This window comes from Haliaeetus albicilla, chromosome 17, assembly GCF_947461875.1.
Source record: "Haliaeetus albicilla chromosome 17, bHalAlb1.1, whole genome shotgun sequence".
NCBI lineage: Eukaryota > Metazoa > Chordata > Aves > Accipitriformes > Accipitridae > Haliaeetus > Haliaeetus albicilla.
In genome coordinates, this window is record NC_091499.1 from 28,763,748 (window position 1) to 28,779,350 (window position 15,603).

Here is a 15,603-nt window from a genome sequence, read left to right on the forward strand (position 1 = left end):
CTGGAAAGGTCAAAACTGAAAAGCAGTCTTCTCCAAAACTCCCTTCCCACAGCAGGTCTGCTCTGCATTAGAAGAGTGTCAAGCAGCGAGGGAGCCATCTGGAAAAAAGGGCTCTGACACGTCAAAGCTGCTTGCAAATGTCAGGAGAACTATAAGAGAGATCTTGAAGATCTCCATGCAAGTCTTTGTGTTGTGATTTATTAATGGTACAGCTATGTAAAGCCAGAAACGGGGTGAATCACATTTGGTACAGGGAGTTATTTTTTTAAATCAAAGCATAACTGAAGGTCTCTGGAAGGTTTTGCTAACTTTTGTCCCACTCTGAGCCTAGGCCGGTCCCTCTGTTTATAACTGGCTGTCTTTAAAAGTCCTAGAGGCAATATAATACTTTGGTCTCTTTTAACGCCCCCCGCGTCTCTCCATGTCGCTCTTTGAGAACAGCAAATACAAACCCTCTCCCTCCAAATTCCCAAGCTTGTTCATTTTCCGTCCAAAAAAATCTGTGTCCTCCTTCTCCCCATTTTGAGAGTCTCTATTTCTCATCTGCATCCTTAGGACTTCCCAGCTCTGACTGTACCTGGGCAGGTCAAGAGAGGACCTAAGCCACAAGGTAGAGATAAGAAAACACATCCAATTCAGAGAAGTACCAGTGGAGAGCTTCTTGAGCAAATAACTGACTAAACAAAGCTTGTAAGGCTTAGCGTGTCCTTAAATATTCTGTCCTTGACTCTTTTCATAAATATTGTTGCTTATCATTCCTAGGGTTATGTCCTCCCTATAGTATGTCCTCTTGCACTGGATTTCAGAAGGAAGAGTGTCCATTAAATAAGGTCAGGGTAGGTTGACTTAATATTGTGAGACAATGCCCAGTCATCTGCAGTAGCTCTAGCTTCTTTTTCTGGCTAAGAATTAAGTGTCTGTGTTAGAACAGAGTAGCATGGAGATGTGGAAAGAGAGGGAAAAAAAGCACAGAAGTGATGGATCAGCTAAGAAATTTTATATACTCAGAACAGCAATGGCAGTTCTATTTTTGAAGCATTCTGGGGTTAGGGCTTGCTATTTGTGGGGAAAAAAAACAATAAGCTATTAACAATAAGCTCCTTCCTCTTGCATCTCAGCCAAAAAAAGCACGGAGAATTTTAGCAATTTCTATAGCCTTCTATTGACTCTACGTTTAACATAATCTTAATTTTAATTCATGCATTGTAGACAGAAAATTAAAAGCTTTAATAATACAGCCATTAGCTCTTACGCTTTATTAAAACTATTTGCACACTCTTCGTTGCACTTGTGAGACCTTTCAACAATACAAAACACACTTCTGATACATAAAGGAGCAGAAACTCTCAGGGCAACAGAAGAATATTAGAACATATTTCAATGATGTAGGAAAGTACCTGGATAAAAATCCCCTTGCGCAAACATGTCAATCACATAGCGACAGAATGCATATTGATCTAACAGAGCAAAAAGAAAAAAAGAGTAATGAAGAAAGTAAATTTAAATGTTGCTTCTTTTTAACAGTGAAGATAAAGCTTGGCAGTGCAGAGACACATTTCAGGGATAGGCTTACTTGTACGTTTGGGGTTTTTTTTCCCAGCCTTCAAGTAATTCACATGTTCAGAAAGAGGCAATTTTTTGTCCAGATCTAATTCAAGCCTCCCAGCCAAGAACTTCAGAGCTACCAGTGCCCCAGAGCTACCAACTCTTCTTCTGGGTGGGCAAGACGCAGCGCCCAGCCTTGGTTTTGGCATACGGCCTCACCCCCCGCCCCAGTATGGGCTGCCTGGTCACTGGGCCCGAAGACTTTTCCTTATCCTTGAAGATCCATTTCAAATAGTCACAGCCAGGTGATAGAAAATTCAATAAAGTTTTATATCACAGTATTTTGTTAATATTGTTTTAACAGTATAATCAATATGTACATTTAGTGAATGGGAATATAAAGAGAACTCCGTGTACTTACAATCCTGCAGCAATGCGATTTTCCACAGAATTTTATCATTTCACTACAGAATTATTTTCCAAACACTAATCTTTACAAATATATATGTATATATTAAATCTGGATATTTAAAACTACGCTATTCAGAAATTAAGGCTTCTGAATCTAAATTAAACTCTGATTTCAGAAATGGTGATTGTCTATTGATTTCTGCTGTACATAAGCAGATTTGAAGACCTTAATAAAAATTTTTAACATTAAGAATGGTGAAGAAAAATTACCAGTTGTAACTGAGTGCAGAAGAATTGCAATAATATTGCTGGATTCTCCAGCTGGCCAAAAAAAGCATGTCGCCCCACTGGACTCTAAGGGACATTAGCTTTGAAAGTTAACTTTGATGGCTAAATGCCAACTCTGGTTAGCCAAATTAGTTCACAACAGTCCTTGAGTTAAGCATATTCATCCGTCTGTCCTAGACTGTTCTAGCACACTTCCTAGGCTGTCGGTGTTGCATCTGCCTCCACCTCCAGTTGCATCTCCCTCTTACTCACCTACAAAGCTACTTTCTCTTTGCCAACTTCAAAACAAAATCATGCAGCCTTCCGAATACTTAAAAATTTTAATAATGGCATAAGCATATTTAAATGCAAAATGACGGTCCCAAGTATATAACACTCATTTTATTGTTTGCTTTCTTAGGTAGTTCACTGGACCGTCAGTACTAGTTGATGCTGACACATTTATGTGATTGCTGCTCTGTTATGTTGACTGCTATAGAAGTCCTCAGCTGGAGAACTGCAGCTTTGAAGTCATGATTTCCTATGCAGTCGTAGAAATTAGGAAAGGGTTTACAATCTTGGCAAATATCCGATTGTTTCTGCTAGCCGACAGGAGCCCATGCAGCTATTTCCCGTTACTGAGATGGCGAGGTTAACACCAGTCAGTATTGTAGAACCTGGGGCAAAGCTTTCAGGTCGTACACAGGGATGTGGCCATAAACACTGCTTTTAAAACCTCTAATGACTATTCATAATAGTTTCTACTTTCATATTTAGGAATTCAAATTTATCATTCTGGCTGGCTGCAGCTTTGGATTCCATCCTTAAGGAACCTGAAGAATTTGGCTGCAATATCTGCCCTAAATCTATGTGCTAATTTTCTGAAAAAAGTAGCGGCGAATGTGTCAGAAAACAAGTATGTACAAATCTGTACTCTCAGTAAGCCCATCTAAAGCCACTGAAGTCGGCAAAGTGTTTGCACTGACTTCAAGGCACTTGCAAATCGGGCCTCAGTGAGTCAGTCTGTATTAATAATTAAAATGGACCAATGCCAAGTCTTTAGCCCAGAAAAAGCAAATGGGAGGGCACAGCTCCTGCCCACAAAGCTGAGTTCTCCTTACCCCTCTTTTGCCAAAACAAACTGCCTTCATCCATGCTGCCCATTGGGAAGAGCCCCTGGATGGTTTGGGGGCATTGTATGGAAGACCGCTAGAAGGCATGGGACAAAACTATGTCAGGGGACACAAGCTGTATGGACAGTCACAGGACAGAGCACAATCATACGCTGGTTCTATTTAGCTTATGATATAGACATAGCCTGAGGGCTTAGCAGCTACACCATTTCCTTGATATTAAAATAATCCATTTTTTAAACATAGTGATATAGACCAGGATTAAAATAGACTCTGGGTGTTTGGGTGGGGGTTTTTTTTGGTTGGTTCTTGGGTTTTGGTTTTTTTGTTTGTTTGGTGGGTTAGGGTTTGTTTTTTTTTTTGTGGAAATGTAACTTGAATAAACTTTAAAAAAAAAGCTTTAATCTTGATTGTACCTGAGAAGAAAGATTTTGTATTAATCTTCTCATAGGAGTTCTTTAGTAACTCAACCCCTGAAAACTGGGATTTATATAAAAAACTGAAGGCAGAATGTTAAACTCTGAATAACAAAAATAGCATTTCTACTGTATAAGAAATAATAAGGTGCACAGTAACATCCCATTGAAGTTCATGGGAATTCTGCCAATCAGCAAAGATTGAAACCTAAGGAATTTTAATGAATCTGATTTTTCAAATGTCTCTTCATGGCTAAAAATTCATTTTAATTTAAACTCTCCTGTTGAAAAGAAAATTTCACACTATAGTTTTCACCTTATAACTCTGTAACAGTGGCACAGATATTAATCTGAGTACTACAAAATTTTGTCAAAGTTTGGGACTAGATTCTTATTGATAAAAACAGTCATAGATATTTCTGTCATTGATCTCATCTGAGTTACCCTAGGAGATGACCTATCTTTTCTAATTTGAATTGAGTAAGGAATGATGCAACAGCAGGGACATGATAACAACCGTTCTGTGATTACTGTTATATTTTTCACATTGTTGCAGAAAAAAATGGCAGAAAAACTCCCTTGAGCAAGGAAAAATAAAAAAATTGCGGGATCAGGAAATCTTGGCAAAACCGTATTGACTTCAAAACCATGTTCACCTTGGGTCACAGTGGGACTGAAAGATAGAATTGAAATTTTCTGCGAGCATCCAGCTGGGCAGCAGCGGCTTCCAGTGGAAAAAAGGAAGGATGGAAGTAGAAAAGGCAGCTTGTGCTGAACGTGTGCAACGCTATCTCCAGTGATAAGGGCAGTTTAAGAGGCTCCTTCCTTCCTCCACTCCAGCTGCTCATTCCCACTTTCACCTGCCACGGTTCAGTGCACCGTCACCGCGGTCACTCTCTAAAGCAGCCTTACAAAGCGGTCTGTTAAGGTTTGATGTTAAGATGGATCATTTTGCTAATATTTATCAGTTAAAGGGAGGAAAATTCAACCACAAAACCCCCCCAAACAACCTCCCCCACCACTCTCTATTGCTCCCTGTAATCTTTGACCCCTACTTAAAATAATTTGCTGTCAGGGAGTAAAGTGCCTCATCTGCACTCCATTGCTTTTTGAGAGCCTTATCCTGAACAGTATGGAGTGGAACTTACTGCACACGGAAACTCTGTCAGAGCAAACAAAAACTGAAAGAGGTTCGCACCTCCCAAGAGGAGCTCAACAATTTGCTGAACTTTCCCCTTGGTCACAGCAATCGGCATGAAAGATGCTGCTTTGGTTTTATGCCTCAAAGGTTTCAATATTTCAAGTAAAATCCAAAATTAACTAGAATACAAATAAATGTTAAAAAATGCTAGTTCAGCACACAATGCAGGGCAGAAAGGGGGCTATGTCTCTAAATCTCTCAGATTTCTAGAAAAGTATGATTTAGGCAACTCCTACAGGGTCCAGAGCTGATGGTTATGAAATTCTGAGACAATCTGCCCATCCAGGCAGGGATGGCTGCTTTGATGCTCAGGCGTAACGATTTGTCTGTGGCGATCAGCTGAAAGGATCAGAGAGGTGTGCCACGCAGCGCTGAGCCGCCTCTATTAATGTCAGAATAATCCTGTGCCTGCAGAGTGGCAGTTTGCACAGAAAGCCAGGTCCTGCTGCCTTCAGTCAGCCAAAATCGTACCTAACGCTATGGAAAACACGGGGAAATTAGGGAACCAGCCAGTGCATCTTGGGGGTGGAAGAACCCCGGCTGGCTCTGACAAAGAGGAACGTACAGTTAACATCTCCGTTTGGTGTTGAGGCATGTTGATTCTTTGTTTTATTACTTAATTGCTTCCTTTCATCAGGGTAATGGCATTTCCTGCCTTTTTAGGAGAAATGTGGAAGCTGTTCACATCAAATGACATCAGGCAGGTATATCACTATGTCATACAAACCCTGACAACCTCATATAATCCGATGTAAGACAAATGATTCCCTTTCCTATGCTCCTACTTTCCTTATTGTTGTGGAGGACAAACACAGATGTAGAAACAAAACAGATTTCCCAACAGGTCAATGGACAGTCTGTATTTTCCAGAATAACTCTGCTAGCAATACGCTACATAAGATGCTACTGAGCAAATCCATGAAAACTCAGGCCTATCTGGAGAGAAATTGGTCCTTGGTAAAGAAGGATTTAAACTAAAATGAATCTTTAGCCATGACAAACAGTCTGGTTATGTAGATTAAACTTATTTTATTCTCGAGAGTCTCCTCCTAGCAGTGTGAGATTCATCTGGAATTTATTTGTACTGCGCTTTCATTTTTCATGGGTGGACTTTGGTCCTTGCCAGCTTTAACTCCATTCTCTCTGCTTCTTCCCTACTACCTTTTTAAGATCTTCATCTGTTTCCTCCTGGTTTTGTTTACCTTTCTTTTCCGATTTAGTTACAGTCTGAAGAGCTTTCTCCTCCTTAACTTTTGGTTTGGCTTTTATTAGCCCAACTTCTGTTGTTTTAGTGTCTGCTTGCTTGACCTTCTCAGCCGTCTTTGCTTCTCCTTTTCCATCCTTCACTTCCTTTTTAACTTTTACTTCCACTTTAGTGCTCTTTACTTTCTTCTCCTCTGCAGGTAACAAAGAAAAAGCTTTCAGTGTCATTCTTCCCCCCCCAAATAATACTCAATGCTATTTATTTTATCTTGTGCTATTACTAATGAGTATTTCTTCGTTATTAACACCTTGTTCAGAGCTGATGAAAACTACAATCCCCCAAAACCAGACAGACTTCGACAGAAATATGAGATGCAAGCATGTTTTGTCTTCAGTCCTGTACCAAGTATGTGACTGATACTAAATGTAGTAGGCTATGGCAAATAATATTAAATGTTTCTAATGACAATGTGGTAACTTTTATGGTATAAACTAGGCAGACAAATGGTCATTAAGCAAACAAATATGGAAGGTACTTCCAGGCTAAATTTGAGTAACTTTAGACTGTAGAGATCAGAGCTAAACTCTGTTGGAAGCTGTAAAAGTAGTCGATTTAAAGTGTGGCTATTTGTAAGAGTCGCTCTTATGCACTGATTCGAGGTCTCTGCCCAAGAAGTCTCAAGTTCTTGAGTCTCCCTCTACACCAATTCCCCAGGCTGAAAGACTCGTCTGAGACAGGCTAATTCATGACGAACCCTGCAGCAGAGTGAGAAGGTTTCCAAGGAGAATTACCAAATTGTAAATACCAGTGGCTGAAGCTACACAGAGGTTGATAAGACCAGGGGTATTCCTTCTGCTTGTATGTATCAGCAGCTTTTTTGCATCTGCAACATGGATGCTGACAATATGTGTGTTTCTAGTTCACTGTGGTGGAAAATCCAACAGTAGTTTAAAATGCCACTGACTTGGATTAAACTACTCTGTTTAGTGTGTTGTTCTCACTCCTGCTTTCTTCATAGCTTTAGCTGTCTCCATCCTTGAGGCAAAACTTGTATACTACAAAATCTGTGTCTTCTGTAAGGCTCTAGACTTCTATTTCTATTAAGCCACTGGGCTGACTAGGCTGATTTTATCAATATGTAAACTGAATATTTCTACCTATTCTAAACCAGAGTACAGATATTTATATAAGGGCACTCCTACCTCCAAACAAAGCCATGGCATGACCAAATATTGCTGCCTAGCAAAGAAAGAATTTCCTTAACTAGTTATAGTGAAAATGTGTGTTTCAGATCACTTACATATAGGCCTACTTCTTTTTCAGGGAAACAGTGGTTCATACCTTCAATACTTACCTTTGAAATTTCAACAGGTTTTAAAAGGGATCATGCACAGAACTAACTCCTGAATGTTCTAGAGACATTTTAATTCAAATTATATTTTAATTTCATTATAGTATCATGTAGCTGATTTTCATACACATTATATTCTCAGCTCCAGTAAAACAGAGTTTATGAATTTTAATGTAAATTCTGGTTAAAAATGTAGTATAAATAAATAAATACCTTTGGGAGGAGGTTTCTTTTCAGCTTTTTCATGTCTTTCAGGTTTGTCTTTTTGAATTACTAGAAATGAGTACAATTGTATATTAGGGAAAAAAAACTCACAAAGAATGAGAAAATATTGCTACAATACAACAACATCCCTGGAAGTTTCACATTTCTTCAGGATTCCTGTTTATTTAGTTTGCAAAATTCTTGCTTCTTTTTTCTCAGGTTTACATGCTGGGGTAAAAATCTTCAAAATACCTGTTGAGACTGACCTAACCAGAAGACAAGGCAGCCACACAGATCTGAAGCTCGATAAGGAATATCAATACCACGTATTCCAGATGACACCAACTTGCTCAGCTCAAGCTCTGAGCGGACACAGGCTTGATCTTCCTGTGCTCCAGCCAACTGGAAGCCACGCGGCTACATTTTTCTTACAGAAAGGTGTTTTTCTTAGCTTGGCTCACTGTCGTACAAACACAGGCACAAGCCTGGTGCTTACTTCAGAGACCAGCTCAAGTGAGTTCGTGCCTGCACAGGTTACGCCGTGCAAACACCCACTGCTACAGCTCAGAAAGGCTGTCAACATTTTATGCGGCGACTTCTATCTTTCCTCTCTTGGTCGCCATCCAGACACATTGCTGGGACAAAACAGCCTTGAGAGTTAATTGCACTTCTTTCAGGTGATAACTACATAATAGCAACCTCCTCTCTATCTGAATTCCAGCCTGGAACTGCTGCCTGTATGAGCCATGATTGATCTTTAGACTTGTTTTTCTTAAGATAGCTGTTTCTTAGATGACGTGTTTAAATAGCGTTCATATCACTGAGGCTTTCTGGAGCCTTTAACAGGGGCTGAAGAACTCCCCTAAGGCTTTTTATTGAGCGTAGAGAAAACTTGCCGACTGGGGGGGCAGTAGCCACCCCATTTTCCTTACGCCCGTTCCCAGAAGTTGGCCTGGCTCTGAGCACCCTCGTTTCCTAGGGACTGCAAAAGTGGGTGAAATGGCCCCTCACCCAGCGTAGAGCAGCCCCCAGTCAAAAGGGAGGCGATCCCGGCGATGGATAGCTCAGCAGCAGAATGCCGGCAGAAATGCGCCGTTGGAAGCGCTGACCAAGGGCAAGGAGTTCCCAGTGCACCCATAAGGACTGGCACGGCATGGAAATTATTCGAGAGAGGGTAGCATGGCTATATGTCACACCACAGCAACAAATCTCCCTAGCTACAAAGTGGCCAAGTTCTTCATAAAATTTTCCAGCCAGTGACTGGCGTCATGGCTGCTATTAAACACATTAAAGCTCTAAGTGATTATTTGGTTAGCTAGCGGAAGATAAATGGGTAAACAGGCTGGCTGCTCATTAGGACTATCTCAGTGATTCTTGGAAGTTATTTGCTTTTCAAATCTACACAGACACTACGGGCATTTATTTTCTCTGGATTACTTCAGTGTGATTTCACTTTATTAAAAAAGTCCTACACTCCAAAGTTACGTACTGGAAGTAGAAAAAATGACCAAATATCCCTTTAAAAGAGAGACTGGACAATGGCAACCTTCCAAAGTCTTTTAAGGCTTAAAGTCTTCATTCCACTTTTTCTCTTTCTTCACTCCTACTTTCTGTTTTACGTTTCTCCTTAGAGTAAGGTCGAGTCTGATAAAGACTGATTTGTACACATGAATCTATATTGTCTGAACAGTTTCAAATTAAACCTAATTAATTCATGCATCCCATCATCATGAGATTAATCTGAATGCCATAACAGACTGAAATTAAGATACACTGCATAGTATTTTTTTCAAGACTTAACTGAGTAAAAGTAAGAAGACTGAAACCTAACTTCATTATAGAAATATCTGGCTTCTGAAAAGCAATGAATGTTAAAAAAAAAGAAAGAAAGAAAAACCTCAGAGCAAAAATATTCAAATGCCCAGCAATAATAAATGTTAGTCTTTAAAAAACGGCATAACAGGGCAAGCTGATTGGATTTTTAAATCCCCCTGTCCAAATCATGGCTAAAGATGGAATTATCACTCAAAAGAATACTGAAAATCACCTCTCATGCACGATATTGCTTCAGGATATATATGATAATTAGTAGATATGTAAATCTTAACCAAAGCCACTTCTGCCATGGAGGACAGTACAAATCACGTACTGAAATGAAAATGTTATTGCAAAAAAAGAAAGGCAAGAAAATTAAAATCTATTTTTGGATATGATGGAAGACCGAGACTGAGAGACAGTAAACACTCTTGCATTAGGTCTGCACCAGATTGAAAACTGATACGCAAGAGAAAGCCTTCTTTGCAGGCAAATTACTGAATCCCATTGTGGAGGAAAAAACATCAAGGAATGCAAATATAATAGTCGTAGGCTTATTTCTTCAGCTGCACAAGAATGGTTCATAATTACCTCTGTGCATCCAAACAAGAGAACTAAGCAAGAAATATATGCTGAGCAAGACTTCACTCAGGGGCTGATCAAGACCCGCTCAAGCAAAACTGAGAGCACCCAAAAAATGTACAGCATGGACTAGAAGAGCTTTACACTTTAAATACTCATCTCCACACTCTCCCAAACTGTGTAAGCACTGAAAATCTAAAATTGTACAACATCTAATAGTAATCCACATTACCTTTAGAAGGTGCTTTCTTTTCATGCTTTTCTGGCTTTTCAGGTTTCTCTTTGTGAGTAGCTAGAAATATATAACAACATTAATGGTTACTAAAAAAAAAAAAAGAGAAAAGTTGCGTTTTAAGTGAAGAAAAGGAGAAAAAAGATCAAGAAACACAACTAGGCACCATGGCTGTCCATGCAAAGACGCAGATTGATTCAGCTGCTGCTGTTTATGCCAAAACACATGATCCAAACTTTCAGAAACTCATCTACCATCCCTGAGGTCTCTGCCATCAGCTGGGGGAGGAATGGTCTTTCTGGCACAGCTGTAATCCCATGAAAGAAGTTAGCCAAGAAGTCATGCTTATTTGTGTTATTTACTGGTTCATTTTGTTTGTTTTGTTTATACTGTTGTTTATTGGTTTATTTTTGTTTATTGTTATTTTGGAGCTTTCTTGTTTATTACTTTGGTTCATTTCTGAAGGATTTTCTGAACTCCACATAACTAACAGTTTTTCCAGCTACGAATGATTAAACACTATAATTAATTACAAATCTAATTGCAATGGCATTATAACTAATGCTCTTTGGGGCTTTTTGTTTGCTTTTAATTTCCACTTCACAAATTGAAATAAAGTACACTGTAGTGACTGGATTTCTGGCTCAGGTTTCAGAATACACCTGAGCTGTGCAATAGTCCCTGAGTGGTGGGTAGTCTGGAATATTCTCCTGTGTGGGCTCTGATTTGCTGATTTTTTGCGATTAATGTTTACACCGTAAGTTGTCCAGGGGTGTGCAGAACTGGTATTTATATGGGTCCATACCCCCTGAGGTCCCCTACAGGGACCAGTCGTGTGAAAACACTCAGCTGCCTATTTGACTCTGACATATGAGTTTATACTAAGAACACAAAAATGCATGCATGAGCATTGCTATGTACTCTCCAGCCATGTGTTGGTCTTTCAAAAGAAAGTAAGAATTGTGGAGGACAAAGCAGTGCTAGATACCTATCTATTGCAAGTAACTACTTAAAGAAGTAGTCCTGCCCTATTCTGTATTGTATTTAAAATGTTATTTTTTCACATGGCTTGCCTCATTACTGTTGTTTACAGGTTGCCAGGTGTTTTTCCTGGATGACCATATTGTCTTAGGAACCATACTTACTGTGAGTGTTGGAAATACTCAGACATTACTAGGAGATTATGCTAATCCAGAGTATAAAATATGTTATCTCCCTTCCTCAGAAAAGAAACAACAAACATGCAGAAGGAATACAAAATGCTACTCAGTCTGTATGTCTGCAAATCTTTATATGATCTCATGATTTTTATTCATAAAGTTCTACAACATTTTTCTCCAATAAAGGGGATACATAAATGGAAATCGAGTAGACAATTAATCTGGGGGTACCTCAAAACGTAATAAGTGCTGACATTAAATCATTACCTGCATGCCTTTCCTTTTTTTCAGGTTTTTCTTGTCTTTCCAGTTTGTCTTTATGTGTCACTAGGAAAGAAGAAATGTGTTCATATATATGAAAAAAAAACCTGCGGAAAAACTCAAGAATCAAAAATAATTCTGCCAAGATAAGCTTTGGGAGACAAAATGGCAAACTGTGTTACTCCGGAGCTATCCTGTGCACATCTGCACAGCATCCATCACACTACGTGGGTGCGAGCAGACAACTCTGGCAAACAAATCACTGCTTACCATCCGAGCCATGGTAACATGACTCAGCTGTTTACTACAGAAACATCATCGCCTGCGATTGTCTGTCCATTCCTGAAGAGAGATTTTTCAGAAAACTGTCAGGGACTGAGGCAGAGCTCGCAGTAAGTGCTGCTGCCTGCACTAAAAAGAGGACATCACCTGGACCACCCTGCGCTTGGTCAGGCAGAGGCTTGTAAAAAACCTGGAATCAATCCTGGAGCATAATAGCATCACATGCACAAATGACACATCAGTCACTTGCCAGCTGGCTTGAAATGGATAACCCGTAATGGATCCGGATAGCTAGTAATGGACACTAGCTGAGATCCATCCCTGGCAATGATGATCTCAGAGCCATAATTAGATGCCCAGTATGTGCGGTGTAAAAACTAACATTATGACAGTGGAAACCGTATTATGCTATCCACTCATTCCCATAACATTTCCCACTCACTTTTCTTAGGATTTTACGCAATAATTTTCCAGGCAATGGGAAATAAACATGTGACTTTAAGAGCACTACAGAAAAATCAGCCACGAGACTGCAAACTAGCTTTAACTCCAACTTCTGCAGAGATTTTATCCCAGTTTAGTAAAACTCCCTTTGTCAAACATGAGAAAATAAGAAAGTTCTTTTACAGTACTGTGAATTCCATATCTAACTGGAAGCAAAAGAGGGGTAGGGAATATTCAGGCGCTCACATTTTTTTAGCAATGTAGTGATGAAACACATGAGAATAAGTTCCTGACATAGCTGACTGAGTGACTTCTGAGTGACTTCTAAGTGACTGAGACAGTTCTAATTATTCTCTCTGTCATTAGATAACTTTCCTAAACTATATCACAGAAGTTGATTAGAAATTAGAATAGGATGTTATTTACTCTCTCCGTTATCTAAATCTTGAAAACAGAATGTATTTAAAGTAGAAAATAAGCAGTTAGAATTCAGGGATGCAGTGAAACTTTGGAGTCTCCCAGTCACACTACAATGAAATGGGCCTTAGAAAGACACGTATCCATAGTAATAGTTTTAAAATATAATGTACAGTCTGAAAGCAATGTTTCTTAGTACTGCGAATACAAAGAAACTCTATACGCAGTATTGCTTTAGTAGCAATTGTAGCAATAGTTCACTAAACAAAACTAAGTAATACATTCAATTTAAGATAAAATACCGTTAGGTAGACATAATATTAGCAGGAGTTATGAGAAGTTAAGGCAATATAATATAATTCTTATTCTTATTCACTGGCTGTCTGAGATTGGCTGGGATCATTTTTTCCTGTTCTAAGAAACTTTTTAAAACATTAAATATTGTTCTTCTATAAAATCAAATTGAAGAGTTTCCCAAGTTTTCAACAAAATAACAGGACAAGTCTTAATGACTCATTCATGTTTTAATATGGGACATTATAGTCTTTGCTCTGGCATTTTTCCAGATCTCAGCAGAAATTTCTCTTGTTACCACCATTTTCTAGTAATAAATATTCATTCTGACAGAAACCTGAACTTATGTGTCTGCCATTAACCTCTAGAGTCAGTCTTGCTAACCAAATGTGTTTTGAATTATTTATATAAAAAGGAAAAGCTCCAATCTGAGACCATTAGAAAGGCCTAGTCAAGCACAGATTTCAGGAAGGTGCACGTTCACTTGGGTTGTGAGGCTTGTGTTCTTGGTCTGAAATCAATCAGCCGTGGCTGGATATTGGGTCTTGCCTTTTTTGGGTGATTTGTTATGACCATTGGCCTATCTGCTCTTCCAGAATGGGTTTCTTCCTCCAGCTTGAGACTTCATTAATCTTATTTTTCTGTAAAGGACATGTTCTCAGAACGCTTAAAGAGTTTTGACAAGTAGGTACGTTCCAGCAAAATTCTGTTTTGCCAAAAATTCCCTCAGAAGAGGCAAACTAGATGGTGGCTCTTGGAGCCCAGAACTAACTCGTGAGTTGTGGGTGGAGAGGAAGCAGTAGACTGATTCTGACTCCTACAACAGACGGATCTGTAATTTGTTGTTGGCATACACCAACAGCAAATTAGTAAATCCTCTCTAACACCCTCTCCATCACCCTCTCCCTAACATCTCTGAAATGAGTTTAGGGAAATTTTTTTCTAAGGCGGGTCTCTGAAGCAGAATGCCTCCAGGGACCATGCCCTGTATGTTATAATTTACTCATTACATTTTGTTCAGAAGTATTCCCAAAGACAAATATTATGCTTGGATTTATTCAAGAAGAATAAAAAAGGCACCTATTTATGCTCTGGGCATCTTTTACATAAGTTAATAATACAGTAAAAACTTACTCATTAATCTCTGAATATAATTTTAGCCTTTCTGCAGAGTGATGAATTCAAAGTGCTTTTAAAATCCTCATTCTCCTTCCAGCTGGCTTTCACAACACCTGCTCCATCCTTAAACATAATTGGGTCTAAAAGTCAATAGATTAGACTGTTTTGAACCACTGGTAAAAAGACAAACACCAAATGCTAAATACATACCCTTTAGGGGTTCCTTCCTCTCAATTTTTTCTTGTTTTTCAGGTTTGTCTCTGTGAATTACTAGAAATAATAGAAAAAATCCACAATAAATCTGTAATCTGGAGGTATTATGTACACATACTATTTCACCAAAGTGATCGAGGAAAAATATTTGTAAATTTAAATAATGGATTTTAGCTCTGAGTCACAGGTACTAGATGATATATAGACCTTCTTAATGGCAATATTTAATTCCACGCCCAAGAGAGATATTTTTCCTTGAATAAGTCTGCAGATGATAAAGCATATTTTTGCAAAATAAATGATTATTCAGCAAGCTTAATCTAATCTGCGGGATCTCTTTTGGTCCCATTACACAAGCACCCTGACTCTAAGATTTCTGACAGAGGAAATTATTTTCAGTCCTTGACAGCATTGCTTTCTATTCTTAACAAAAAATCACTACCATATTGCTTTCCATGCTCTTTTATTTTATTTTATTTTTAGCTGTTACTTCAGCCACGAGATGGATTAACAAGAAAACATCTCTTTTAATCAGACCGTAACTTCAGGAAGAGCAGCTGTTCAAACCACAGCTGACGACACGTCCTGCTAGAAGCAGGCAAACACGAATCCTTACAGACTCTATTGCCCACCCGACTTTCAGACCACGTTTTTGGACAGGATTGTATTCCACATCCTAATGATTTAGACAGACAAAAGTGGTCCTCGGCAACCTCTGCTACTAAAAGACTAGCGTTTTGCAATTTCAGGGAAAAAAATACTTTCTTTGCAATACTCAAGTTTCTGTCAACAAGTAAACCACAGAAAATACAACTCTGATTAGAAGGCAACTGTGAGCTTTATACACAAGCACAGTAATGTTTTTGCGTACATTCATTTCACCAGCTTTGCGGCAAATGTCATTTCACAGAGGTGCAAGCATTCTTTTGTTGGTTAAACATTTCCTCATTAAAAAACAGGTCCAAGTCTTTATGAAAAATCATTCCAAACATTCAGAAGTTTCATTATGTCTTGCACGTGTTTGCATTATCCAAATACATTTCCAGTCATAA

General features: G+C 38.9%; 1 protein-coding gene across 1 annotated transcript in view; it reads right to left on the reverse strand.

Annotated features, from left to right (window-relative positions):
* The window catches only part of TRDN (triadin), a 239,427-nt gene that overhangs the window by 148,998 nt on the left and 74,826 nt on the right, over positions 1 to 15,603 (reverse strand). Inside the window, 6 exon segments of the mRNA XM_069805163.1 lie at positions 1,398 to 1,457; positions 6,176 to 6,370; positions 7,742 to 7,801; positions 10,362 to 10,421; positions 11,789 to 11,848; positions 14,549 to 14,608. Coding sequence (XP_069661264.1) covers positions 1,398 to 1,457; positions 6,176 to 6,370; positions 7,742 to 7,801; positions 10,362 to 10,421; positions 11,789 to 11,848; positions 14,549 to 14,608 — 495 coding nt within the window.